The 23,008-nt window shown below is 57.9% G+C and overlaps 3 protein-coding genes across 5 annotated transcripts; 1 reads left to right on the top strand and 2 right to left on the bottom strand.

Annotated features, from left to right (window-relative positions):
• Positions 1 to 307: 307 nt before the first annotated feature.
• On the top strand, positions 308 to 16,479 carry NECAB3 (N-terminal EF-hand calcium binding protein 3). 3 transcript variants are annotated; one of them, XM_072800618.1, is made up of 13 exons: positions 331 to 466; positions 2,369 to 2,393; positions 3,888 to 3,996; positions 4,969 to 4,994; positions 5,206 to 5,303; positions 13,246 to 13,382; positions 13,639 to 13,757; positions 13,904 to 13,983; positions 14,088 to 14,141; positions 14,643 to 14,755; positions 14,929 to 15,006; positions 15,476 to 15,567; positions 15,656 to 16,479. In XM_072800618.1, exons 1-13 carry the CDS (start codon positions 353 to 355, stop codon positions 15,682 to 15,684), a joined length of 1,074 nt encoding a protein of 357 aa, XP_072656719.1. In that variant the 5' UTR covers positions 331 to 352; the 3' UTR covers positions 15,685 to 16,479. The 3 variants fall into 3 exon arrangements, with proteins under 3 accessions (XP_072656721.1, XP_072656722.1, XP_072656719.1); XM_072800620.1 differs by lacking the exon at positions 15,476 to 15,567 and having other exon boundaries at positions 308 to 466; positions 15,568 to 16,479; XM_072800621.1 differs by lacking the exons at positions 15,476 to 15,567; positions 15,656 to 16,479 and adding an exon at positions 15,337 to 15,469 and having other exon boundaries at positions 311 to 466.
• On the bottom strand, positions 6,426 to 8,070 carry ACTL10 (actin like 10). The gene has a single exon (XM_072800622.1). The coding sequence runs from the start codon at positions 7,274 to 7,276 to the stop codon at positions 6,539 to 6,541; it is 738 nt and encodes a 245-aa protein (XP_072656723.1). The 5' UTR covers positions 7,277 to 8,070; the 3' UTR covers positions 6,426 to 6,538.
• C26H20orf144 (chromosome 26 C20orf144 homolog) lies at positions 10,535 to 11,810 on the bottom strand. The gene is made up of 2 exons (XM_072800623.1): positions 11,565 to 11,810; positions 10,535 to 10,995 (listed from the first exon to the last, which is right to left on the bottom strand). Exons 1-2 carry the CDS (start codon positions 11,793 to 11,795, stop codon positions 10,636 to 10,638), a joined length of 591 nt encoding a protein of 196 aa, XP_072656724.1. The 5' UTR covers positions 11,796 to 11,810; the 3' UTR covers positions 10,535 to 10,635.
• Positions 16,480 to 23,008: the final 6,529 nt, after the last annotated feature.

Below are 23,008 nucleotides of genomic sequence, written 5' to 3'. Positions count from 1 at the left end.
TCCCAGGCCCGTCCGAGCCAGAACTGGCCCCCAGAACTGGCCCCCGGGCGGAGCCTCTGGTCCCGGAGCGGCGGGGCGGCCGGCCCTGGCGGAGGCGCGGCGAGGCCCCCGGGAGGGGCGGGGTGGAGCCGCGGGGGGCGGGGCCGCGGGCGTGCGCGCCGGCGCGGCGGGCGGGAGGCCCCCGAGTCCGCGGCGGCGGCGGCGGCGGCCAGAGCCCCAGCCCCAGCCCCAGCCGGAGCCCGAGCCCGAGCCGGAGCCGGAGCCGGAGCCGGAGCCGGAGCCGGAGCCGGAGCCGGAGCCGCAGCCGCAGCGAGCCCCAGCCGAGAGCCGTTGCCGAGTGGCTGGAGGCGCCATGGCGTGCGCGGGGCTGCTCACCGTGTGCCTGCTCCGGCCGCCCGCGCCCGAGCCCCGGCGGCCCCCCGCGCCCGCGCCCTCGCCCGCCGCCGGACTTGCGCTCTTCCAGGACGTGAGTGGGGGCGGGGGGGCGCGGGCCCTGTGGCCCCGCGTTGGCGCCGTCCCCGGTCCGTCTGCTCTCCCGGTCTCTCCTTGCCCGTGCCTCCCTCCAGACCTGTCTGGGCCCCTGCTCCCGTCTCTGGGTCTCTGCTTCTCGCTGTCTCTCTCTGCCCCTGCTGCCTCCCTCCTCCGTCGTCTTTATCTCGTTTCCATCGTGTCCATTCTCTGTCTCCTTATCTCTCCTGGTGCCCTGGCTGCGCGGCACTGCCCCTGCTGCCTCCCCCACCCCCAAGTCCACCCCATCTGTGTGTCTGATGCGGTGGAGACGGTCAACACTTGATCACAGGAGCGGCCCCCTCTATAGCAGCCCCCGGCTGGGCTGACCCAGGCAGGGGAGCCTGAAAGAAAAAACAACCCCCTGACTCCTGACCCAAGCACTGATCCCAAGAGTCCCTGAGATCTGACCCAGGGGCCGTCGGGTCCCACAGCTGATCAGGATTGCCCACAGTGGTCTGTACATCCCTCTCGTGGGTGGCAGGTGGGTCCGCAGCCCCCTGGGGGCAGTAGCATGGAGCAGCCTAGCCAGGCCTCCATCACTGCCCTGAGCCCCTTCCCCCCTTTCACCCTGGTGCTCAGCCCCATCCTGGCCCACTAATGCCCCACTTTCAGAGGTCTCTGCCTATGGGAAAGACTGTACTCCAGTCCCCTCCCTGCTGCCCCCAGTGACTCAGCACCTTGACCACAGCCCTGGATGGAAGAGACTTATCTGTCCCACTTCCCAGATGGAAAAACCAAGGCCAGAGGAGTCCGGAATATGTTCATGATCACACATGGAGTCAGAGGCATGCTAGGGTGTGGCCCCAGATGTCCTTGTCCACAGCTTCGCACCCCTCCCTGCCATCTCCGTCTGCCCCCCAGGCCACATTGGGCTGCTGTGTGACCCTGAGCCAGTGGCAGGCCGCCTCTGAGTCAGGTGTCTGGTCAGGGGTTAAATTCATGCCAACGCTTCACTGACAGAGAAAACAGCTGGAGAGGAGTGGCAGTCAGGACCTGGAGCTGATAAGGGTTTTCTCTTCAGTCTTTGGCCTGCCTCTCCTTGCCAGGTGTGCTGGTCTCCCATCTACTGGGCTGCTTGGGGTGATCTGGGACTCTGGTCCCTGACCATGTCTTGACTCTTCCTCTCTGTCTGCCTCTGTTGCCCTTCATCTCTTCTTTTCTGTAAATACAGCCTTTCCAGCCTTGCATTCTGGCACTCTCACTCCCCCTTGCACATGTGTGCACACAGGTGCACGTGCATGCACACACATACACACACACACACACACACACACACGCGAGCCTGCCCAGAGGACTTCACACACTGAGTCAGACTCATAAGAAGCCCCAGACCGGGAAGGGTTAACTCCAGGCACCCACAAAGGAAGGGCTAGCCACTGCCCACACATCAGGCTCTTAAGCAGCCAGGGAGACAGCCGTAAGCAGGCAGTCTATGGATGGGCCATGGCCATGCTGCAGAGATGAGGGGTTCAGGTCTAGGACGAGGGCCCAGGAACGTAGCCCGTCCTCCCTCCCTTGTGCTGGGACCGTGCCAAGGTCTGATGCATCATACAGAATCCAGGATAGACTCCAGGTGTGGGAGGTAGGGGTGCCGGCAGCTGGCCTGGAGCGCCCACCATGAGGCCAGGCCTGCAGGAGAAGTGAGCAAGTTGTGGGACCTGCTGTGTGATCTTCCTGTGCCCCACTCAGTGGAAAGCGTCCTGCAGGGCTGATCTGTGTAGGGAGTTGGGAGCAGGCTGGACAGGAGGAAGGGCGAGGTCGGGGTAGCCTGGCCCGCTGAGGCCCTAATGAGTTGGGTGGGGGCCCTTGCCTCCCGGGCAGCACTTACAGTTCCCATCTATGCCCCTTTGTCCTCTAGGTTTTCCGCAGAGCAGACAAGAATGGTGAGTGTGACTTCCCCAGGGTCTACAGTGTGGGGGTTCGGTGGGAGGCATCAGGGAGGCTCAGCACAATGTTGGGTTTGGGGGCACAGTCTAGAATGGACAACAATCTTAGGGAGACCCAAATCAGAAGAATCACTCCAGGCACCCTTCCCAGAGGGAGTGCCGTTTGGAGTTAAGCTTAGCAGGATGGAGAGTGGAGGGAATGTGGTTTAGTCAGAAGCTGGAGGTGGGGGCGTACTCTCACACAGTGCCCTGGCACAGTTATGGGTAACTCTTCTATATGACTTCATGTTGTCCTCACAACCACCAGCTAGGTGGGAATTCTTCACCCCATTTCACATACAAAGGAGCAGAAGCCCAAAGACGTGAAGCAAGTTGCCTGAAGTCACATAGCCTTTAAGTGGTAGGCCTTGAACCCAAGTCTGAGTGATGCTTGGTCCCAGGCACCCTGTGTCAGGGGCTTGGAAAGGTGGAGTGTGGAGATGAGGCCTGTGGAGGATTTTACTTAGACCTTTACAGGGCTCAGTAACTTTTCGTATGACCAACCACCTGGACCTAGCCCAGGGTGGTGCTGAGTCCAGGCAATCAGCCTCCCCTACCCTGGGTGCTGGGCAGTCTCAGATATTGGTCTGGGAAAACCTTGAAAGCTCAAGCAGGAGCCCTTAAAGGAGCCGCAAGCACTTGCTGCCCACTGATGACTTGGGGCAGCCCACTGTGCCCTGATCGACCAGGTGAGGGTCTGAGCTGTGGCAGCCAGTCCTCCTTGGCCTCACTTCCATCTGGGGTCTTCAGACTCTTTCGTGTCTAAGTCTCCTGGAGACAGGATGGTGTCCCAACCCCTTGATCAGGACACATGGTTTCATTTGTGTCCTTGTGTGGAACAGTGTTCTGCCTGGGAGGCTCAGGTCCTTCCCCAGCTCTGCTCCCCCAACCCCACCTGCTTAAAGACCTTACAGGCCAAATCCCCAGTGTCTTCGGCCATCCCAGTGGTGCTCAGACTGTGTAACTATCTGTCACAGGGACCCTGCAGAGAGATCATTTCCTCCTAAGCCAGCCTGCTGCTGCTTCTTGCAGGAGCTCCAGCTCCTCTTAGGAAGATCTTATCTGCCTCCCAGTGGCTTCTCTGGGAAGGGCGTGGGTCCAGAGCAGCCTGGAGCCAGGCTGGCCGGCAGAGACTCAGCCCCCAAGTCCTCCAAGTGACGTCTGGGTCCTGCCGTGATCTGGCCGCATCCCAGGCTGTTCATTTGTTTCTTCATTTGGCAAACATTTATTGAGTCACTGTGCAATGCCATGTGTGTGCTGCTCTGTCCATTGGGTGACTGCAGAGTGGGCCGTGTTGCCTTAAGTGGGCACCTCTAAGGACCCTTTTGTCTTCAGATCCCCCTACCATGCTCAGAATTCCATTCCACCAGGCTGAATAGTCTTTGGGGGGGGGGTCTGAATCTGGTGGCGGGGTTCAGGGATACCAGCTCTGCTCTTTGCCCTGCCCCCCAGATGATGGTAAGCTCTCATTTGAGGAATTCCAGAATTACTTTGCTGATGGGGTTCTCAGCCCTGGGGAGCTGCGGGAGCTGTTCAACAGCATTGATGGGCATTCCACCGAGTAAGTACGAGAGGGGGTGGATGAGCCGTGGGTAGGTGTGAGGCTAGGCTGTCCCAGCCCCACTGTGTCCCCTGCTGCCTTGCTTCCTTATGGAGGATGGGGGGTTGCATAGAGAGAGAGGTGCCAGGGCCTGACGCCAACATTACCCACCCACTCACCCCCTCCCTGGCTCCAGCCTTGTCCGTCACACTCCTAGCTGGGACCCCAAAATAGCCAGGTCTGAGTCACCACCCGTGGTTCAGCCCACAGGTGTCCCCCCACCCATTCCCACTTCCTGCAGGGACCAAAGGATGCCTGAGGATAGCCTGCTTCCACCCATGGATGCAAGTGCCTGAACACGCACTCCCTCCCCAAGCGTGCTGCCGCATCTCCAGGCCTTAGCAGGAGATGCACGCTTCCCTCCCCATGCTTCCTCACCTGGGTGCACATGCATCTGCAGCTGTTCCTCCCTCTCCCTCAATATCTCCTTAGGAGAAATCCCAGCCTCTGGGTCAGCATTCAAGGCTTCCATACCCTTCCCTATTTGAAACTTGAGCTGGACCTTTGGTCTTCAGGGCTGCCACCTCCCCACACCACCAGACACTCCAATCAAATTCCTGTCCTTCAAGGCCTATCTAAAGCAGCGTCCTCCTGGAAGCCCTCCCTAACCTACCAAGTAACATCTGGTGCTTTCTAGGATTTCCCCAGACTTGGCTTCCCGTTCCCAGTTCTGACCACTCCTCTCTGGCCTCTGTCCACATCTCTCTCACTGGGCCTGAAATCCCCTTGGAGGCCAAGGGTGGGTCTGAATTTTTACCCTCAGGAGTACCCTTGCTGCCCCTCTGGGTCCACAGAGCAGCTTCACCTGGGGTAGAGATAGAAGTAGCCTCGTCAGGCTGAGCTGGGAGGGCAGTGGGAGGAGCATGGCTTCAAAGTGCCAGGCCACAGGCTTATGTCTGTGGGACTGAGGGGTGCCTTCTCTTCTCCCCACAGCAATTTGGAAACAGAGAGACTGTGTGGTGAGTAGGCCCACCGGGAGCTCTGGTCTCCCGGGACCCCTGGGCAGGTGGGCATGATGAGAGACGACTTTTCTCTCCTAGTGGAACAGGATGGGCTTGGCTCAGGATTTGAGGCCTGCTTGGCTGCTGAGGAATTCCAGGTTGGGTCAGTGAGGCCACGGAACAGGTGGGGGCTGGTCCGGGAACCTTTGAGCACCTCCTCTGCCCGCAGACTATTTCTCAGAACACCTGGGTGTCTACCGGCCGGTGCTGGCCGCACTGGAGTCGCTGAACTGTGCAGTGCTCACTGCCATGGACACCACCAAGCTGGTGAGTGGAGGGGTTGATGGGAATGAGGGCAGGGGTGTCTGCTGTGCTGTGGGAGCCTCCACTGTCATGGCTCAGGGCTGTGAAGCTAGAGGCTTGCGTTCAAGTCATGGCTCTCTCACTTCCTAGCTGTGCACCTTTATCTCCCCGGGCCTCAGTTTCCTCATTTGTAAACTAGGGATCATAATAGAGCTTACTTCCATACATTTGATGTGACAAATGAGAAGGAAGGCAGGGATTTTTGTCTTTCTCGTTCTCTACTCTGTTTCCAACACCCAGAACTATGCCTGGCACACAGCAGCCACCTAATACCTGGAGCTGTGGCCACCTCGGTTTCTGTTATTGGCCAGACCTAGCTGTTGTGGGGTATCAAGCCCAAGACCCAGCAGGGATGGGGTGGGAGGTGGGGCATGCTCACACACGGCCATAGGCCATGAGGCGTGTGGAACCTGGTGGGGCAGGGCCTGTCTTGAGGACATGTGTAAGGCTGGCATGTGTGCACCCAAGTGTTTTGTTTGCATATGTGGCCACATGTGCATATAAGCACAAACAGTGCTCACACCCAGGGCTCTAGTTTCTCAAGATAGTGACTTCAGAAATACAAGCCACCTCTCCCTTTATGTGTTCCTTTTAAGAGATGTCTCCACTTCCCATTGCCCCATAGCTCTTGATAAGGAGGCCAGAGGGAACAGTGAGGAGGCCCAGAATTGTGCCTGACCCCACTTTTTACAGAAGGGGAAACTGAGGCCCTCAGTGAGTCAGTGAGCAGTTGAGGACAGGGCTTCCTTTTCTCATTGCTTCCCCATAGGATTTTACAGGTTTTCAAAGGGTCATCCCTTGAACTTTGGCATAGGATGGGAATCCAAATGGTACATGATGAGGGGTTGATGTGTTGTAATTTCCGTATCTGTGTCCTAGACACAAGTGGGGTTGTTGCCTTCCTCATTGCCGTGGAAACAGGGCCCTGAGGGTAGGCACCTGGACTGGTATTCCCTGAACTGGCACTGTTTAGGTAGATTCAAGTTGTAGGTCACAGTGGGGGTCCTAGGGGTCCGGATCACCTCCTCCTGGCTCAGTAAGGGGTAGGGATGACCCATCTGCATATGATGACTCTGCCAGCTCCAATCACTTGAGACTTTTATCTGGAACTCAGTGCCTCTGATAGAGCTATAGGGCAGCCCACCAAGCCTCTGCCTCTGCAGCTGCTCATGGGGCCCCACCCTCCGGTACAGCATAACTCAGTTGAACACTTCATGCACTAGCCTGGAGCCATACTCCTGGTACATGGCCCGGGTTATCCAGTGGCATTGGAAGGAGCGCAAGGAGGCCACCATGGAGCCGCCTGTCCATACTGCTGTGCCACGCCCAGGCTTGGCCACCAGGTGCGGCCTCAGGGCCCCATAGCCATGCCTCCGGCACTGTGCCTCCAGCTCCATTTCCAGGCGCTCAGTGAAGCCGGGGAAGAGTGTGGAGCCACCGGCCAGCACCACGGTATCAGCGAGCCGAGTGCGTAGCCTTGCAGGAACCTTCTGCAATGCCTGGAAGACCAGTGCAGGCAGTCCTGGCTTGGTCTGGCCTAGCAGACGCGGCTGGAAGATGGGTTCGGGGCAGCGGAAGCGCTCGCTGCTGAGACAGACAGAGCAGCTATTGCCTAAGCAGAAAGTGGCCGGGTGGTGGCGGTCAGGGTTAAGAAGGTCACCCTCAAAGTCCAGCGACACATAGCAGCAGCGTTTCTTGAGCTGTGTGATAGCCTTGCGGGGCAGGGCCCGCAGCTGTAGGTCGGGGAACGCTGCCACCAGCAGGTCCCGCAGGTAGCGCGACAGGGTGCTGCCTGCCACGTCCAGCCGGAAGGTGGCCTCCTGCCACGAGTGGCCCGCATAGATGGGCGTGGCGTGGCACACGCCCGCGCCTGCCTCCACGGCCAGCCCGCTGAACGCGCCGGCGGAGCAGAGCGCCAGCAACGCGGAGCTGGCCATGTGGCACGCGGGCACCGCCAGGGCCTCGAACAGCAGCTCGGCTACCTTCTCGCGGCCCGCGGGCGGCGCCGACGGCGAGTCACTCACCAGCACGGGCCACCGCTCCGGGCACACCCGCAGGCCGCCCACCAGCAGGCGCTCCCACAGCCCCTCCAGCGCCTGCCAGTCCACGACCACGCCGTGCTTGATGGGGTGCGCCCGCGCCCCCCCGTCCCCCAGCTCGCAGCCCAGTGCGCCGGGCCCCGGGCTGGAGCTCTTCAGCACCAGGCGCGGCTGCTGCTCGCCCGCGAAGCCCGCCTTGACGAAGCCCGAGCCCTGGTCCAGCACCACCGCCACGCGGCCCCCCGGCGGCGGCCGTCGGAGCCGCCCGCTGCCGCCCAGCGAGGCCGCCGTGGCGTTCGGCGGCCCGGCCCTGAGGCTCCGCCGCCGCTGGCCCCGCTGGAGCTGGAGGCCTGCCTTTCGGCTCTCGGCTCTCGGCTCTGGCTCCCGGCCGAAGCCCCGGCCTCTGCTGCGGAACGAGCGCGCTCTCTTGGCTGCAGCCCCTGGGCCCGAGCTTCCACTCTTCCGCCGGCCTGGACGGCTCTTTGCAGCTTCTGGCTCCGCCCGCGGCCCCGAGGCCCCGCCTCTTCCAAGTGTCCTCCGCTCTCGCCTGGCTCCAGCCGCTTCTGGCCCTCTTCGCCCGCCTTTGGCCCCAGGCTCAAGGCTCACCTTGCACCAGACCCACCTCTCTGAGGACTCCCCTCTGCTACGTGGCCCCCTTCCCCGGCCGCGGCAGGGAGGGATGAAGGGAGGGCCACATCAAGTCCTTCTAGATAATGAGAAGCCAACAGGAGCCGCAGAGCTCTAACACGGAGGGGGCCTTGTGCTAATGCCCTCCGGACATATATCCTTCCTTGGGGGCCCAGGCGTCCAGCCTAGTCCTTGAGCCCCAGGAGATCTCCTGGCACCTCTCTCCTGGCCTTGACTTACGTCTTTCCTGGTTGTGGAGGTGGGAGGGGGTGGTCAGAGAAGGAAGGAAAAGAACTTGGATTGCACTCATTGTGACCTCAGTCCTCAGTACCTGCTGTGCTTCCACAGCCCACCCGTGAAAACTCCATTCCTCTCTCCTAGGGCAAGGCCAAGAGTGGTGATTTTGGCGTTGGGGGATCTGGTCTCAGCTGCTCAGCACAACCAATCTGATTTGCTCCCAAAACTACTTCAGATTATCTGATGTATTCTGGCCAGATGTGGAGCCACGCCCCCTTCCCCACCCCAGTGCTGAAGAGAAAGCTCTTTAAAAAAAATTACTCATGAGAGACACAGAGAGAGCAAGGCAGAGACACAGGCAGAGGGAGAAGCAGGTTCCATGCAGGGAGCCTGATGTGGGACTCGAACCCAGGCCTCCAGGATCACAACCTGGGCCAAAGGCAGGTGCTAAACCGCTGAGCTGCTGAGCCACCCACACGTCCCTGAAGAGAAAGCTCTTAATTATAGATCTACAGCCACTCAGAGGACCTCTGTGCTCAGCCCTGAGGGGCCCAGGCAGCTTACACAGGGACCCTACTTTCAGGGGCTTCCTTCCTTTCTTGAGGAACTGTTTATCACTTCAGTTCTGAAGATGACTCATTGTGTGCCCCTGAGCAAGTCCCAATCTCTGTCTGGGCTTGAGCAAGTCCTACTCTCTCTCTGGACTCAATTTCTTCCACCAAAAGGTAGTAATAATCCTTCCACAGGAAAAAGGCCACTTCTTGTCTCTGCAGAGTGTGTTTTCTTTAGGACCATTTTGGTTGCAGGTGGAAGACCTACTTAGGTGAGCTTAAGCTAAAATAGGGCTTTTATTACAAGGAGCTTATATGTCTTATAGGAACCAAGGGCAAAGATGAAATCAGGTTTCATGAACAGTCTGGAAGTACAGCCTGACTGCAGGATGTGTATTGTCTCTGCACTGTTTATTCTTCTGAAGACTGGCTTAAGCCCACATATGTTCATGTAGCAAACAGTCTCTCCGAGCTCCGGAATTACAGTCCCAGTGTAGAGGCTGATAGGACCGCCTGGGCCAGTCACGCATGGCCAGAATGTGTGGCCACATTGAGGAACATGGTTACCCTGATCGTAACCACATGGATGGTAGCTAAGGGTCTGTTCTTACAAGCATTTGGAGAGATGCTATGGGCCATGCAACCTCCAGCCTGATGCAGGGGATATGGAAGGGATGTCGACAGTAACGGAAGCGCGTCTTCAGCAGAAGTTGAGCCTCTGTCTTTAATGAGATAGGGTCTTCACCCCTGCTGCATCTGCCCTCTTTGGGACATTCTGAGGTGGTCACCAGTGGAAGGGTGGCTACAGGTTCAGTAGAGCTGGGCAGCACTCAGGTCTGAAGCTGGGTTCAGGACCCAGGAGAATGAGGGCAAACAGCTGGATCTTTCTCACAGAAAGCATGCCAGGCCTCTCCTGGGTGAATTAGGGAGGTAAACCTTGCATTGGAGACCACAGTGGCAATATAGCCAGAGCAGGGGTGAGGTTAGGAGTCACTCAGAAGCCCTAGAGGGAGAGACTAAGGCTGGGGCCTGGGCCTGCACACGACAACAGGAAGTTTGGGCATTTCCTTGTGGGCCACGGAGAATCAGTGAACTGTCCTGCAGATAGCTAAGTGGTTTGGAAGAAGTTTCTGGCTGCAGTGTGGGCAAAGGGATGGCACAGAGGAGGTTGGAAGACAAGTGACTGAGGTGACTCGGGGGTTCCCAAGCAAAGTGGGGCAGGAGTGAGGGAACAGAGGCCCGCACACCCCAGCCTGGTGCTCTTCCAGACAGAATGTGAGTCCCAGGCCCCAGCCCTGCTGGTTGTGGAGCCTTCACAGTTCATTCCAGGGTGGTGGCTGTTTGCCTGGGACCCTCCACCGTGCCTAAGAAAGACTTGTGAGTGTTGGGTACGCTTGGACCCCTTAGGCCTCTGTGGGAACCAGGCCCCGCCCCCTAGCTTGGCCAAGCCAGGGTTTGCCCAAACTCCCCTCCCTTGGACCTGTAGACCTGGGAGGGTCTGACCAGGGCCTGGAGTTGGAGGGAAATAGCTTCCCTCCACCGTGGCAGGGTGTCGCCTCGCCAGCTCGGGGCAGGGGTTCTGACGCGTGGCTCCCAAGGGGGAGGCGCACACAGGTTCTGGCACCAGAGCCTGTTGCTCTGCCATCAATACACCGGGTTCATCCCTGCCTCGCTCTGGGCCTCAGTTTCCCCCACCCAGCTCAGGGCCGCGCCGCCCCGACAGAGCTAGCTGGCGCCAGGGTTTGCTATGCACTCTTTATTGGGCCGGGCCGGGCGCTCGGCGGCCCCGCTGGCGCGGCTGCCCCCCGGCGGGGTCGGCCTCGCGGTCCGCGCCGCCCTCGCTCAGCGGGCGCGCCTCCAGCCACTGCCCGCCCTGCGCGGCCTCGGCCCCGCGCCCGCCCCCGCGCCCGCGCCCGCGCCGCCCCCCGCCGCGCAGCGCCTCTCCTCCCGCAGCCGCGCGTCCAGCAGCAGCAGCAGCAGCAGCAGCGCCAGGATCGTCTTCATCTCGCGCGCGCGTGCGCCCTCGCTCGGGGCCGCGCCGTCGCCCGCTCCTCGCAGCGTGGGCGCCGCCGCCGGGGAGCCCCCGGGGATGCCCGCCGCGTCCTCGCGGGGCCGCCCGGGCCGCGCGCCCGCGCCCGCGCCCGCCGCCACCTCGGCCGGCTGCTGCAGCTTGTCCGCGGGGAACAGCAGCACGATCTTGGCCTGGGGGCGGGGGGGCGCAGCAGCGTGAGCGAGGAGGGCTCGGCGCCTTGTGGGTGAGATCTCACCCGCCGGGCCCTGTCTCCCGGGACTCTGCCCTCTACGTTCCAGGACCCCACCTTCCTTCGGTGCCCGGGGGAGGGGGTCCGCCCCGTCCCATCACCCCGACGCCTGCCGCCCATGTTTGTGGGCTCTGCCTGCCCTCCTAGCCTTGGCGCGGGGACTTGAACGCGCCCCGGAAGAGCAGTACGTTTTGAGGCTAGGAGCTGGAAAGGGGGCTCAAGGGAATACCCTGTGCCCATAGCCTCTGATTCCCCATGCGGGGCCCTCTACCGACCTGTCAGAGCTGGGGGAACCCCGTCCTGCCCACCCTCCTGGGCTCCCCAGTCTCCCGGTTTCTTGAATCCCTGTCCCTTTCTGGGCTTCTGGGACCCTCATGCTCAGGAGGCGTTATCCAAGGCCTTCTGTGCCCCTCGGACTTAGGCCCACAGGGCCTAGGCTCGCCGCGTCCCCTCTTGGCCACCTGTTCAAACACCCCTGACCCCCCCAACCCCTAGCGCCCTGGCACTCACACTTGGCTTCTTCCTCTTGAAGTGGCTAAAGAACGGTTTCCGCCCAGCCTTGCCCATGTCAGGTGGGCTCTCCCTGCGGGCCTGCTTGGGCACTTTGGTCCTCCTGTGAGAACTGTTGTTTCCCATGGCAGGGCCGGTCACCACTGGGGGCCACAGCCCATGCTGCCTCTGCCCTGCCTTCTGGCTGGGGTGGGGAGCACCCCGCCCCTGCTCTGTCCCTGGAGACCACATTGTGACCTCATGGGTCAACCTCACCAGCTCCAGACTCTAAGCTCCTCCTCCCAGAACCCACACGCAAATCTGGCTCCGTTGACTTTGACTTGTGGCCTTGGTTTCTCAGCTATAAAAGTGGGCTGATAATCACGAAAGAGGCAGGGCTTGTAAGGTGCTTAGTGGTGAGTGGAGAGGAGTTTTTTGTGGTCCTGTTCTGAATTCTGATTCTGCCACTAACTGGTTGTATGATCTTGGCCAAGGTAGTCAATTGCTCTAGGCCTCAGTCTTCTCATTTGCAAAATGGAGTCAATATGGTTCCTGTAAGTTGTTATGAAGATTGAATGAAATTCCGCTTGTAACAGGGCCTGGCACAGAGTGGATACTTCTACATTAGCTGGGTTTTTTTGGTTGCAAGTAACAGAACTGATCAATTATCTTAAGTGCTCAAAAGGGAACTTATTGGATTTCAGGGAGCTCAGAGCGTGGCCAGGAAGTGTGGAGACCAGGCTGGGACAGACAGGTCAGAAGCCATTGGCCTGTGTAAGTGTGAGGACCCAGCCCCCAGTCTGTTCCTGCCTCCCATCTCATAAGCCTGGTCCAGCAGGCCTCCTCTGATGGCTGAGCTGAGGCAGGTCACAGACAGGAGATGAAGCCCCGGATGGACGGTGCCTCTGGAGCCCCTCGTGGAGGGTGGGCAAGCACCTGGCTAGACCATGGCTCCTCAGGACTCCCATCCTGGGCTGTGTCCTCTGTAGGAATTAACTCATTGAAGTTTTTCAACAGCTCGGTGAGATGGCTATTATCATCCCTGTTTTCTAGGTGAGGAAACTGAGGCACAAGGAGGCGAAGGTAGTTGGAGAGTCTCTGAGCATCCCACATGAGCAGCATAGGGCCTGGCACGTGTCGGCCTTGTCTTTCTGCCCACGTTGGGAGGGGCTGAGTGGAGGCTAGTGATGTAGGGATCAATGCTGGTGTGTGTGTAAGGACAGTGACCTGGCTGGCTGTCTTGTATCTGCAGCTCCTAGGAAAAGGTAAATGTTTGTTGCATGGATGAGAGAATGAATGAATGCATGCACAGATTATGAGTGTAGGGCCAGCTGGTGAGTATGGGGCCACATCACACCATCCTTTGCTTCATGTGTCAAAAACTGGCCTTTGGATGCCCTGCCCTCCCCACTACCAGCCTAGCTGTGCCTGGGGCCACCCTGGCGGAAGCGGGTGGCCCCAGCAGGGAAGGGGCCTTGCGGCCCAGAAAGGGGCAGATGCCTCCCTGTCACTGCCTCCCAGAAAGGGAGGCCAGGCCCTGCTCCCAGTCCCAGCACTGCTCCCACTCTGGTTGCATGCTCTCTGCTCTTCATGCTGCCTCGTTGCTTTGATGGGTAGAGGGTGGGGGTGAGGGAGCAAGGCCGTGGTCCCCTGTCCAGAAATACGTGCTTGAGGCCAGGAAATGTTGACCCTCTGCCCTCAGGAGTATGAGCGGGCCTCCAAGGTTGACCAGTTTGTGACCCGCTTCCTCCTGCGGGAGACAGTGAGCCAGCTACAGGCCCTGCAGAGTTCGCTGGAAGGGGCGTCGGACACCCTGGAGGCCCAGGCCCAGGGCCCACGGTATGTAAGGTGCCCTGCAGGTCATGGTCTCCACATTCCAGGGCCCTCAGCTTCCATCTCATCCCGTAGCCCCGGTATCCCAGAGCCCACGTTCTTGTTCTTGGCCAGGGAGGCTGAGAGGGGGTGGCTGGCTTTGAGGCTGGCTCTGTGTCCCAGGAAACCTGTTGTGCCCCACCTGTGTCTGGCCCTGTTCTGGGGCCCCAGTCCTTGGCCCGTGGGCCTGGGAGCAGTGGGTTAACCCCCCCCACTTCCCTAGGTCAGATGAAGACAGCGTGGAGGTGCAGAGCAGGCCCCATGGCAGCCGGCGGGCAGGGCGCAGGGCCCTGCGGAGTGTCAGTCGGTCACCCAACTGGTCTCCTGGCTCCTCAGACACAGGTGCGCCTGCGGCAGAAGGGACGTCGGGTGGAGGAGGGTGCGGGGCTGGCTCAGGGCCCACTCCTCCACTGCCCCTCGGTTCATCCTGAGAGTTTCCCGACGTAGGGGGGCCCGGGCCTGACCTTCCACTGTGGGTCTCCCACCAGGGCAGAGCTCAGAAGCCGAGATGCAGTGGCGGCTCCAAGTCAACCGTCTCCAGGAGCTCATTGACCAGCTCGAGTGTAAGGTGAGCAGCCACGCGGCCGGTGCCCCAGGGGGGAGGACCTTTTCTGGAATCACCTAAGCCAGTCACACACTGGGAGCCCTGCCCACACTCCGTGTCCTTCACAGGCCCCTAGGCTGGAACCTCTGCATGAAGAGGAGCTTACCGAGGGGCCTGGCTCGGTGAGTCCAGGAGAGGGACAGGCACTGGGCATCGGGCCCGGAGGAGGTGCTCTGGAAGTGCGCGGGCTCATAGGGCCAGCTGCCCCCTGGGCCTCTATGTCAGATGACCCTTCCCCAGGTTTGGCCCAGCCCTCATCCCCCAAGCCTGGCGCGCAGGTGCTGGGCTCTGGCACTTGCTCCGTGACCCTGTAGAGATCACTGCCATTAGTTTCCCTTACCTGCATTCCTGAAAGCTGGGCCTGGGCAGTGTGGACGGCAGTAGGAGGGGAAATAGTGGCAATACTGCAGGAGAGAGGGCCGATGGCCGGATCAAGGCAGTGACCTTGGCCACGGGGAGAGGACGAGGGAGTCAGGGATGTGGGGGCCAGGTTGGGGCGGGAGCTCGACCTCCCGGTGGGCCGGGGCTGGTGTAAGTTGAGAAGGGCGGAGTCCCCAGAAGGCCCCGTTGGTCCCTCGGCCGCCCTGCCTTACCCTTGCTCACCAGGCTGCCTCTCTTGTCAGCACATCCTCGTGGCCCAGCGGCAGGTGCAGGTGGCAGAGGAAGCCCTGCAGGATTTCCACCGTGCCCTGTGCTGCTATGTGGACTTCACAGGGGCCCAGAGCCATTGCCTGCAGTGAGTCTCTAGCGGGCTAGTGGGTTGGCCAAGGTCAGGAGAGGGGGCTGAGCTGGGCAAAGGGCTGGGGCTGGGCACCCTGGGCCAGGGCTCCCACTAGACACCCTGGTTGGGTGGGCAGTGGTGGTGGTGGTAGCCTGGGCCTGGCCTGGCCCTCTCTTTGGCCCCCACAGTGTGTCTGCCCAGAAGATGCTGGACAATGCCTCTTTCACCCTGTATGAGTTCTGGCGGGATGAGGCCTCTTGGAGAAGGTATGGATGGTGTCTGGAAGTTAAAGTTTATTGAGTATGGGCCCGGGAGTGAGTCAGGCTGGGTTCCAATTGTCCTCTACTCATTGGCTGTGTGACTTCAGGAGGGTTTCTCATCCCCTCTGAGCCCCAGAAGGCTCCTTTCCAAGAGAGATAAGAGGTCCACCCTCCTGTGAGCCAAACAAGATGGTGTATGAGGAGCTGAACACAATGCCAGGGACACGGCAGGGGGTGGGCACTCAGTAAGCACAGTTAGCACCGGGCCACACCCTGCACTTCACATACTCTGCTCCGTGCCCCGATACAGTCTGCACTATTTTCCCCATTTCACAGAGGGAACTGAGGCTCAGAGCCTGTATGAGGCAGGACTGGGATCCAGATCCAGACAGCAGGCCCGGGCTGGGAGCGGGGAGCTTTCAGCCAGGTGGTCTTGCCCTATGGGCACCAGCTCCAGCCTCAGGTCCCTCCCCAGGCACCAGCATTCTGCTTGTAGTAAGGCCTTCCAGCGCATCCTCATTGACCACCTGCGGGCTCCGGACACCCTCACCACTGTGTTCTTCCCAGGTATGCTGTGGCTCCCACCCCTCTCTACTGCCCTGTGGAGCAGCAATGGGCCCCTGATGGCCTCTGATCCTCAACCTCTGACCCCTAGCCTCCTGGTGGATTATGAATAATAACTGAACCTGACCTGCATAAGCCAAGGCCCTGGGGCCCAGCTGCCTCATTCTGGAGCTTCTGGACTGGTCAACTCAGCACCAAGACCAAGGATGCTGCCTCTCTTAGACCTGGGGCTGGGCTCTCAGAGGCCCCCCCAGACCAGCTGGTGGAGAGTCTATCAGCCCAGGGATCAGGAATTGGGCTGCTTGCTTTCTGTTTATCAATCAGTGTATTTTATTGTTTGTAGCTTTGGCCTCTGAGGCACTCTGGCCTCTGCCTGGCTCAGGAGGCTTGGATTCTGGTCCCTTCCATCCCAGCCTTTGTGTGGCACAGAGCGGGTTGCTTCCCTCTCTGGGTGGGCCTCGGGCTGTCTGGCTGCTTCATGGGTACCCGGCTTTCTTCCTGCTGTCCTGGGGCCAGGCTTCTGCTCTTCCTCAGCCAGCAGCAGAACCAGGGCTGATGCTCAGGGACACCCCCCTCCCCCCCACCAAACCTCGACCCCTGAGGTTGGGCCAGATCCATCTGCAGTGTGGGGTAAGGACCTGGGTGTCCTCATCACCCTCCTGGGCTGGCAGGCTCCCAACTCTTCCAGTATCCTCCTCTGCACCAGAGCCCTCTGCAGGATCCTGGGTTGGTTTGCATGTCATTTGCATATCATTTGCATGCTCATGCCCACCCATACTCAGGGCACTATGGGAAGTCCCAGGGTGACCTTGCCAAGTAGCAATAATTTGGGCCCAGTGTCACCTGCTCCTCCCTGATACCTCTGAACCTCAGCCCAGGACCCCAGCAGAGGCAATAAAGGAAGTGGTCACCTCTGGTGTTGTGTCCTCTCTCTCCCTTGGCAAGGCGGCCAGGCTCTGGAGTTGGTTTGTGTCTCAGACCAGTGACTTAGGGCAGGCAACCTTTCTTTAGAAATCAACCATTTCCCATCTTGGGCCCTCATGCCTGTAGGTGGTGGGAACTTCATCACAGCTGACACCAGCTTCCTCAATTCAGCGCCCTCTCACTTCCACAAACTCTGGTTCTGGGGTCTTTGCCTGGGAAAGGGAGTGGACTGGATTGTCTCTCCTCTCAGCTCCCCGAACATCGGGTGGCTATCCTAGCTTCACCACCACTCTCCTTGCCAACAGGGTGTGATCTGGAGTTGGGGACACAGAGCCTTCTCGGGTCCCAGATAGTGTGGCTGGGTGCCTGTGGAGGTCCTGTCCCCTGACAGAACCTTCCTCCCCCAGCCTCTTCCAGACTGATTTGTCACCACCCCTGTCACCTGACAGAACCAGATGCAGAATGGAGCCACCTGGGGAGAAGGGATTGGGAGGCATGGAGAGAGGCTCTAAAGGGGAGGCACATGGCACCACAACGGCAAAGGACAAACGGCAAAGGCCTCTGACCTGGTCTGGAGGGTGTCGGGGTCAGGAGTTTTTAGGCAGGAAAACACGTGATCAGGCTCTGGCCCCGTGAGGGGGCTGGTGGTGAGGAGAGCTTGCCTCGAGGAACTGAAGGAAGCCCAGCAGGGGCAAGAGGTCGGAGGGCTGAGGCGGAGGTGGGGAGGCGGCCCGGCCTCAGAGGCGCTCCTTGCTGAGGAAGCGTGGTAGGTTTCAAGCCAGGGGTGACTGGCCAGTGGGCTAAGTGACAGTTCACCAATGTTCCTGAATGCCCTGGTGGTGCCAGGACGACACCAGCTCAGGGTGGACGGCCTGGTCTGGGACTCTAGGCAGGGTCTTCCCTAGTGACCCCGCAGGAGATCAGACTTGAGGGGGGACACAGCTGCTCCCACTGGCCGGGCCACCCAGGCCAAAGAACCAGCATAGGGGTCCCCAGTGGCTTCCTGGCCAGCCCCATGCCAGCCTGTGCTCCTGCCCCCCTCTTCCCGGTCTCCTGGCAGTTCCTGGAAACTGCAGCCAGCACGGTGCCACACAGCTCTGGGCAGGCTTGAGTGGGTTCCAGTGTCCTGGTTAAAGAAGGAGCCCATCCGGGAGGAAATAATCCTGCTTCCTGCCCTGTGTTCTGGTTGCTTCTGTTCTGTTTCCTCCACAAAAACAGCGACAGCAAACCCTCAAAACTAAAATAATCTTCCCATTGGTAACTGAACAAAGATGCTGACACCTCTTAAGGGACTGTCTCCTGAGGTTCCCTTGCCTGCCTCAACCTGCCGCCTGCCCCAACCTGCCCAGGAGTTGGGAGCTGAAAGCTAACTTTTTTTTTTTTTAATAACAATGGGTGGTGTCCACCCTCCCTCACTGAAGCTTGGAGGTGCTGGGGAGGGTGCGGCAAGTGGAAGGGCGCGAGCTCAGCCGCCAGGGTTGGCCGGAGATCCGGCTGAAGGATGAGTAGGGGTGTCTGAAGGCTGTGAGCGGTGGCTGGGTGGGGAGAGTGCAGCACACAAAATGAGCAGGAGGTGGAGCCATGGGGTGGAGGCAGCCAGGTGGCCAGGCCCAGGGAGTTCACATGATGTCTTGCAGGTAGGGGGGAGCCAGGAAGCTGTCAGGGGTACCCTGGGGGTGGGGGTGGGGGTGGGGGTGGGGTGGGGGCTGGACTGCAGATCTGAGGCTGGAGTTACAGCCACAGAGCTAGCAGTTCTCAGCGGGGGTGCAGGGGCACCGAGAAGGCCGCCAGGCCTTTTACATTGTTGCGCTTAGCTCTGGAAAGCCACCTTCATCTCCATCTTGTGGTCACCCTAACCCCCAGATTGTGGCTGCCATCACCTCTGACCTAGGACACTGCAGCAGCCTCTTCATTGGGCTTCCCATCTCTAGGTGACCCCCCACAGTCCTTCCCCCATAAGGGAACAGACCACACTGCTTTCAGCATCAAGATCAAGTTTGAGTTCTGGAATTGGTATTCAAGGCCCCTAGCAATCAGCCCCACTGCCAGTGCGTGAGCCTCCTCTCCCTGAAATACAGGAGCTGAGCTTGCCTACGTGCAGCCTCAGTCACTCCCTCCTGGCCTCCCCCAGGCTCCCCACCCACCCACCCACAGAAATGCAGTAGCAGGTCAAAGCCATCAGGTCTGGGTCACCTTTCCAGTCCTTGCCCTCCATGCCCTGTTTTGGGTGGCTCTTCTGCTCATTTCAGCAGCCACTGGGCACCTGCTCTGTGGGAGGTGCTGGTGACAGCTCCCAGGTCAAGGGCTGGCAGGTACTGATGCTGGGAGATCCCCTAGGTCCTTCCACCAACTACCACCCCCAACCCTCTCACCCACTCCCTGCACCTGCCTCCTCACTTTCCTCCCACCTGTGCCACTGACTCACCTGCACACATTCAAACCTGTCCTAGGGTCTGGCCCAGTGCCAGGCCAGGTGCACGCAGTCTAAATGGCTGCCATGGGGCTCTAGCTGTCGGAGGGCAACAAATACACAGCCTCTGATGGGTCAAAACAGAGGGACTGAGAATTAGGTGGGCCTTTAGAAAATGATTATATATACTTTTTAAAAGGTCTACACACCTAATGGGGTTGAATTCGTAACCCTGGGATCAAGAGTCACATGGTTTACCGAGTTGCCCCCAGGAAATTATTCCCAAAACAAACACGTAAGACACCACGCTCCAGGCGGGATACTGAGACAAAGATGAATCCTCAAGGAAATCACATACTGGCAGAGGGAGAAGCAGGCTATGAGAACAGCTTCTGTTTACAAAGCCCTCCTGGGTGCCAGGCCCTGTGCTGGGGTAAGTCCCACACGATCACATTTCACCTCACAACAACCCAATGGTGTAGGCATCACTAGGATCCCCGATTTACAGATGAAGAAATAAGCTCAGGGAGCAAGGCTCTTGCTCCAAGTCACACAGCTGGATCTACTCCCTGGCACCCACAGCGTCCTGCTGTCAAGCATGAACAATACTGAGAAAGATCTTGGGTGTCCTCTAGTAATGGAAGCCAGCCCAGGGGCTGGAGGACAGTGACAGCTATAAGGACGGAAGGAAGCCAAACCTTGGGGCTGCAGGATGGCAGCTGGGGCAGCAAGGAAGAGCTGTGGGAGCAAGCACAGAGGTGGAAGGTGGATGGTATGGGTCATCCAGGGCCCAGCCATCAGAAGGTAGGTGGTGGTGGGGTGAATCCTCTTCATTTCTGGAATTCCCTAAGAGGCACCCAGATAATGTTAGCTGAACTCACGGGGCAAAAAGGCAGTTTCAGAAAAGGTTAGTGCAAAGGGGAAAGGAAAAGTTCCTGGAGAGGAATCGGGCTTGCGGGCTGGAGGCACCAGAGGGAGCAAGTCTGGCTCCTTCCACAAGAGGGCGCCCAGCACCAGGCAATGAAGGTGTCCTGGGGCCCCAGCGGCAGGGTGGGTGAGTGGGGTCTGTAGGTTCCCCCAACCCTCCAGGGAGGGGGCACAGCCGAGGAGGGGATATATCCAACTCAGGACCCTGAAATACCAGCAAGGAACAGGCAAGCAAGAGTTCAGGTTGATGTGTTTGGTCATTCTGAGATTGTGTCATCTCAGGCCAATTATTTCCCTTTATAGGGAGAAAAACAGGTCAGTAGGTGCCTTGACTCCACACTTTATAAAATTTGAAAGGGCTCTCCACTTGAAACCTACCTTACAGAAGGAACAGTTCTTTCCTATTTTCCATCACCTTGTCTATACATATAGTCCATGCTTCACTCATTTTCAGATGCAGCTACGATGCTGGTCAGCAGTGCATGGACAATTTCAATGATTGTCCTCCGCAGAGCTGGATTCTCAAATCTGCTTGGTTCTTTAGTCTGTTTACTTAGTTTTTTTCCAGCACCAGCTTTAGTGGTTTCAGTTACATTCTATACGTGATCCGAATATCTGAAGTTCCAGGGGTCTAAATCAATGGTTTACCGTTCCTGCTGACTCTTGCTCATAGTGGCTCATTTCCTTGGATGTTTAGTCATTTTTTTGGACACTTTATAATTGATAGATCATTATTTTTGGTATTTTGATATTTCTTTAGAGGATTTGCATTTTTGCTTCTGCCAGACACCAGGAGGTACTGCAAGCCTAGAAATGTTAATTCCTCAGCCTCAGGAGCATGAAAATCTGAACCTCAGACCTGAGTCTTCAGTCAGATTATCCTTCTTCAGAGGGGCGGAGTTTTCTGCTCAGTTCCCTTTGCAGACTGATTTCCCCCTTTGCCTTTTCGCTGAGGCCAAAGCCAGAGTGACCTGGCTTCCTGGAAAGGTCTCAGATTTGATACTCTATTTTGCAGGTTTATAGTGCCCCAGAGGCAGTTAATCCCTCACACTCCAATTTCTTGAAATTTCTTCTGACCGGTGGCAGTACAGGTTTCTTTTTTTTTTTTTTAATTTTTTATTTATTTATGATAGTCACAGAGAGACAGAGAGAGAGAGGCGCAGAAACACAGGCAGAGGGAGAAGCAGGCTCCATGCACCGGGAGCCCGATGTGGGATTCGATCCCGGGTCTCCAGGATCGCGCCCTGGGCCAAAGGCAGGCGCCAAACCGCTGTGCCACCCAGGGATCCCAGGTTTCTTCTTTTGTGTTCAACCACCTCTGAGGTTTTGGTTTACTATACTCCTCTAATTTTTTCTTGGCCTTCAGGGATTTCCTATACTTTCTCATCTGTGACCTCAGCAATTCAGTTAAAAGTATATTCATTGGATTTATCCAGCCTGTAGGTTTTTTATGGTAATGGCAAATATATTGGCTTGCAGTTTATTTTAAAAGATTTATCTATTGGGGATCCCTGAGTGGCGCAGCGGTTTAGCGCCTGCCTTTGGCCCAGGGCGCGATCCCGGAGACCCGGGATCGAATCCCACGTCGGGCTCCCGGTGCATGGAGCCTGCTTCTCCCTCCTCCTGTCTCTCTGCCTCTGTCGCTCTCTGTGTGTGACTATCATAAATAAATTAAAAAAAAAAAGATTTATCTATTCATGAGGAGAGAGAGAGAGAGACAGAGAGAGATAGGCAGAGGGTGAAGCAGGCTCTTCACAGAAGCCTGATGCAGAACTTTATCCCTATCCTGGGATCACGACTTGAGCCAAAGGCAGCCACCCAACCATCTCACACTTGCAATTTCTATAGCAAACTTAATAGTATATCGTATTATCACTTCAGTCCCTAGGATTTTTTTTTTTTTCCAGAACTAAGGCAGACTGTGGATTGCTGACTTTCCTACCAAATGTGCTTTTGTTAGGCTGACAGTCACAAGGCTGATATCCTGTTATTGTTCTAGGTGGTGGACTGCAGCATTGGGCAGCTGCCAAAAGACTGGCAGTTGGCACCATCTGCATGAAAGATCATACAGCAGAGCCCCCACCTTGCCTTCTGGGGCCGTGGCCACAGCCCAACCTGAGATCACTCCCTTTGCATTTTGAGGGCCTGTGAAGCTGGTGGTGCCAAGAAGCCTCTAGGGCAAGGCTGCTTAGAAGTAGGTCTAGGGCAGGGGCGCCTGCATTGGTCTCAGGGTCGTGTGACCAAGTCCCACATCTGCCTCCGTACTCAGCATGGAGTCTCATTGTCCCTTTCCCTCTCATGCTCTCTTTCTCCAAATAAGTGAAATCTTAGGGGAAAAAAAAAGGTCTAGGGCAGGTGACAGGAGTGAGGATGGGGCCAGGGCCTTGGGAAGTGAGTCCTCAGGTCACTGGCTAGGAAACTGACCCTATACATACAGGTGTGCATGGGTGTGTCTGCACCAATTTGGGTCATGTCACAACTGGTTAGACCACCTCAGAGCCTTGTTAAGTACAACACAGGGTCTGCGGGAAGCACCGCAAGCTAGTGGGTGTTCTGGGAAAGCAGTTTGAACGCATGCTCCAGGGATCCAAGAAATGTTCAGTTCTAGAACTCCCACCTCGGAAAATTAACCCAAAGAAATAAATCCCGTGAAGGAAGATGTTCACTTCAGTATGTTAGACACGGAAAACTTGAAAGCAGTCCAATTACCTGGGAGGAGGTGAAGAGTTAAGAAAATTATAGCCTCAATTAAATCATACAACCACTAAGGAAATAAATGTATAGGCAACAGTGAACTCATAGGACTTAACATCAATGTAAAGGAACAGGAATGAATATTCACAAGTCCAGGTATGTTAAAAATTTCTAAGGAAATACATACGAGCTATTAGAAAAAGTACCTACAAGTCCACTACATCTGCTTGAGGCTTTTTCTTTCTGTGGTTCTATTTTCTGTATTTAAAGACCACTTAATGGGGAGGAGAGCTAGTGAAGAACCGGGAGTGTCTGTAAGCTGTTGCTGCCCTTGACTGCAGGCCCAGAATGGGCAGCCAGCCTGACCGGGCCTGGGCCCCTCACTGGCTTCCCAGAGGCCTAGAGCTGAAACTAGCTCCTTAGCAGTACCTCTGCCTTCCACTAGCCTGGGTGCTCTTTAGATCATGGCAAGAACTGCTGGAGGCCCCC

Source organism: Canis lupus, chromosome 26, assembly GCF_048164855.1.
Source record: "Canis lupus baileyi chromosome 26, mCanLup2.hap1, whole genome shotgun sequence".
Lineage (NCBI taxonomy): Eukaryota > Metazoa > Chordata > Mammalia > Carnivora > Canidae > Canis > Canis lupus.
Note: the sequence above shows the minus strand (reverse complement) of the source record. Positions and strands in the feature narration are given on the sequence as shown.

What these genes read in the sequence shown, in the direction of transcription:
- C26H20orf144 (XM_072800623.1), bottom strand. Translation starts at nt 11,795, where the DNA reads ATGTGGTCTCCAGGGACAGAGCAGGGGCGGGGTGCTCCCCACCCCAGC. An exon ending in TCAAGAGGAAGAAGCCAAGT is followed by an intron (nt 10,996 to 11,564) that starts GTGAGTGCCAGG and finishes CCCCGCCCCCAG; the next exon opens with GCCAAGATCGTGCTGCTGTT.
- ACTL10 (XM_072800622.1), bottom strand. Translation starts at nt 7,276, where the DNA reads ATGGCCAGCTCCGCGTTGCTGGCGCTCTGCTCCGCCGGCGCGTTCAGC.
- NECAB3 (XM_072800618.1), top strand. Translation starts at nt 353, where the DNA reads ATGGCGTGCGCGGGGCTGCTCACCGTGTGCCTGCTCCGGCCGCCCGCG. An exon ending in TCCTGGCTCCTCAGACACAG is followed by an intron (nt 13,758 to 13,903) that starts GTGCGCCTGCGG and finishes GTCTCCCACCAG; the next exon opens with GGCAGAGCTCAGAAGCCGAG. An exon ending in TTGACCAGCTCGAGTGTAAG is followed by an intron (nt 13,984 to 14,087) that starts GTGAGCAGCCAC and finishes TGTCCTTCACAG; the next exon opens with GCCCCTAGGCTGGAACCTCT.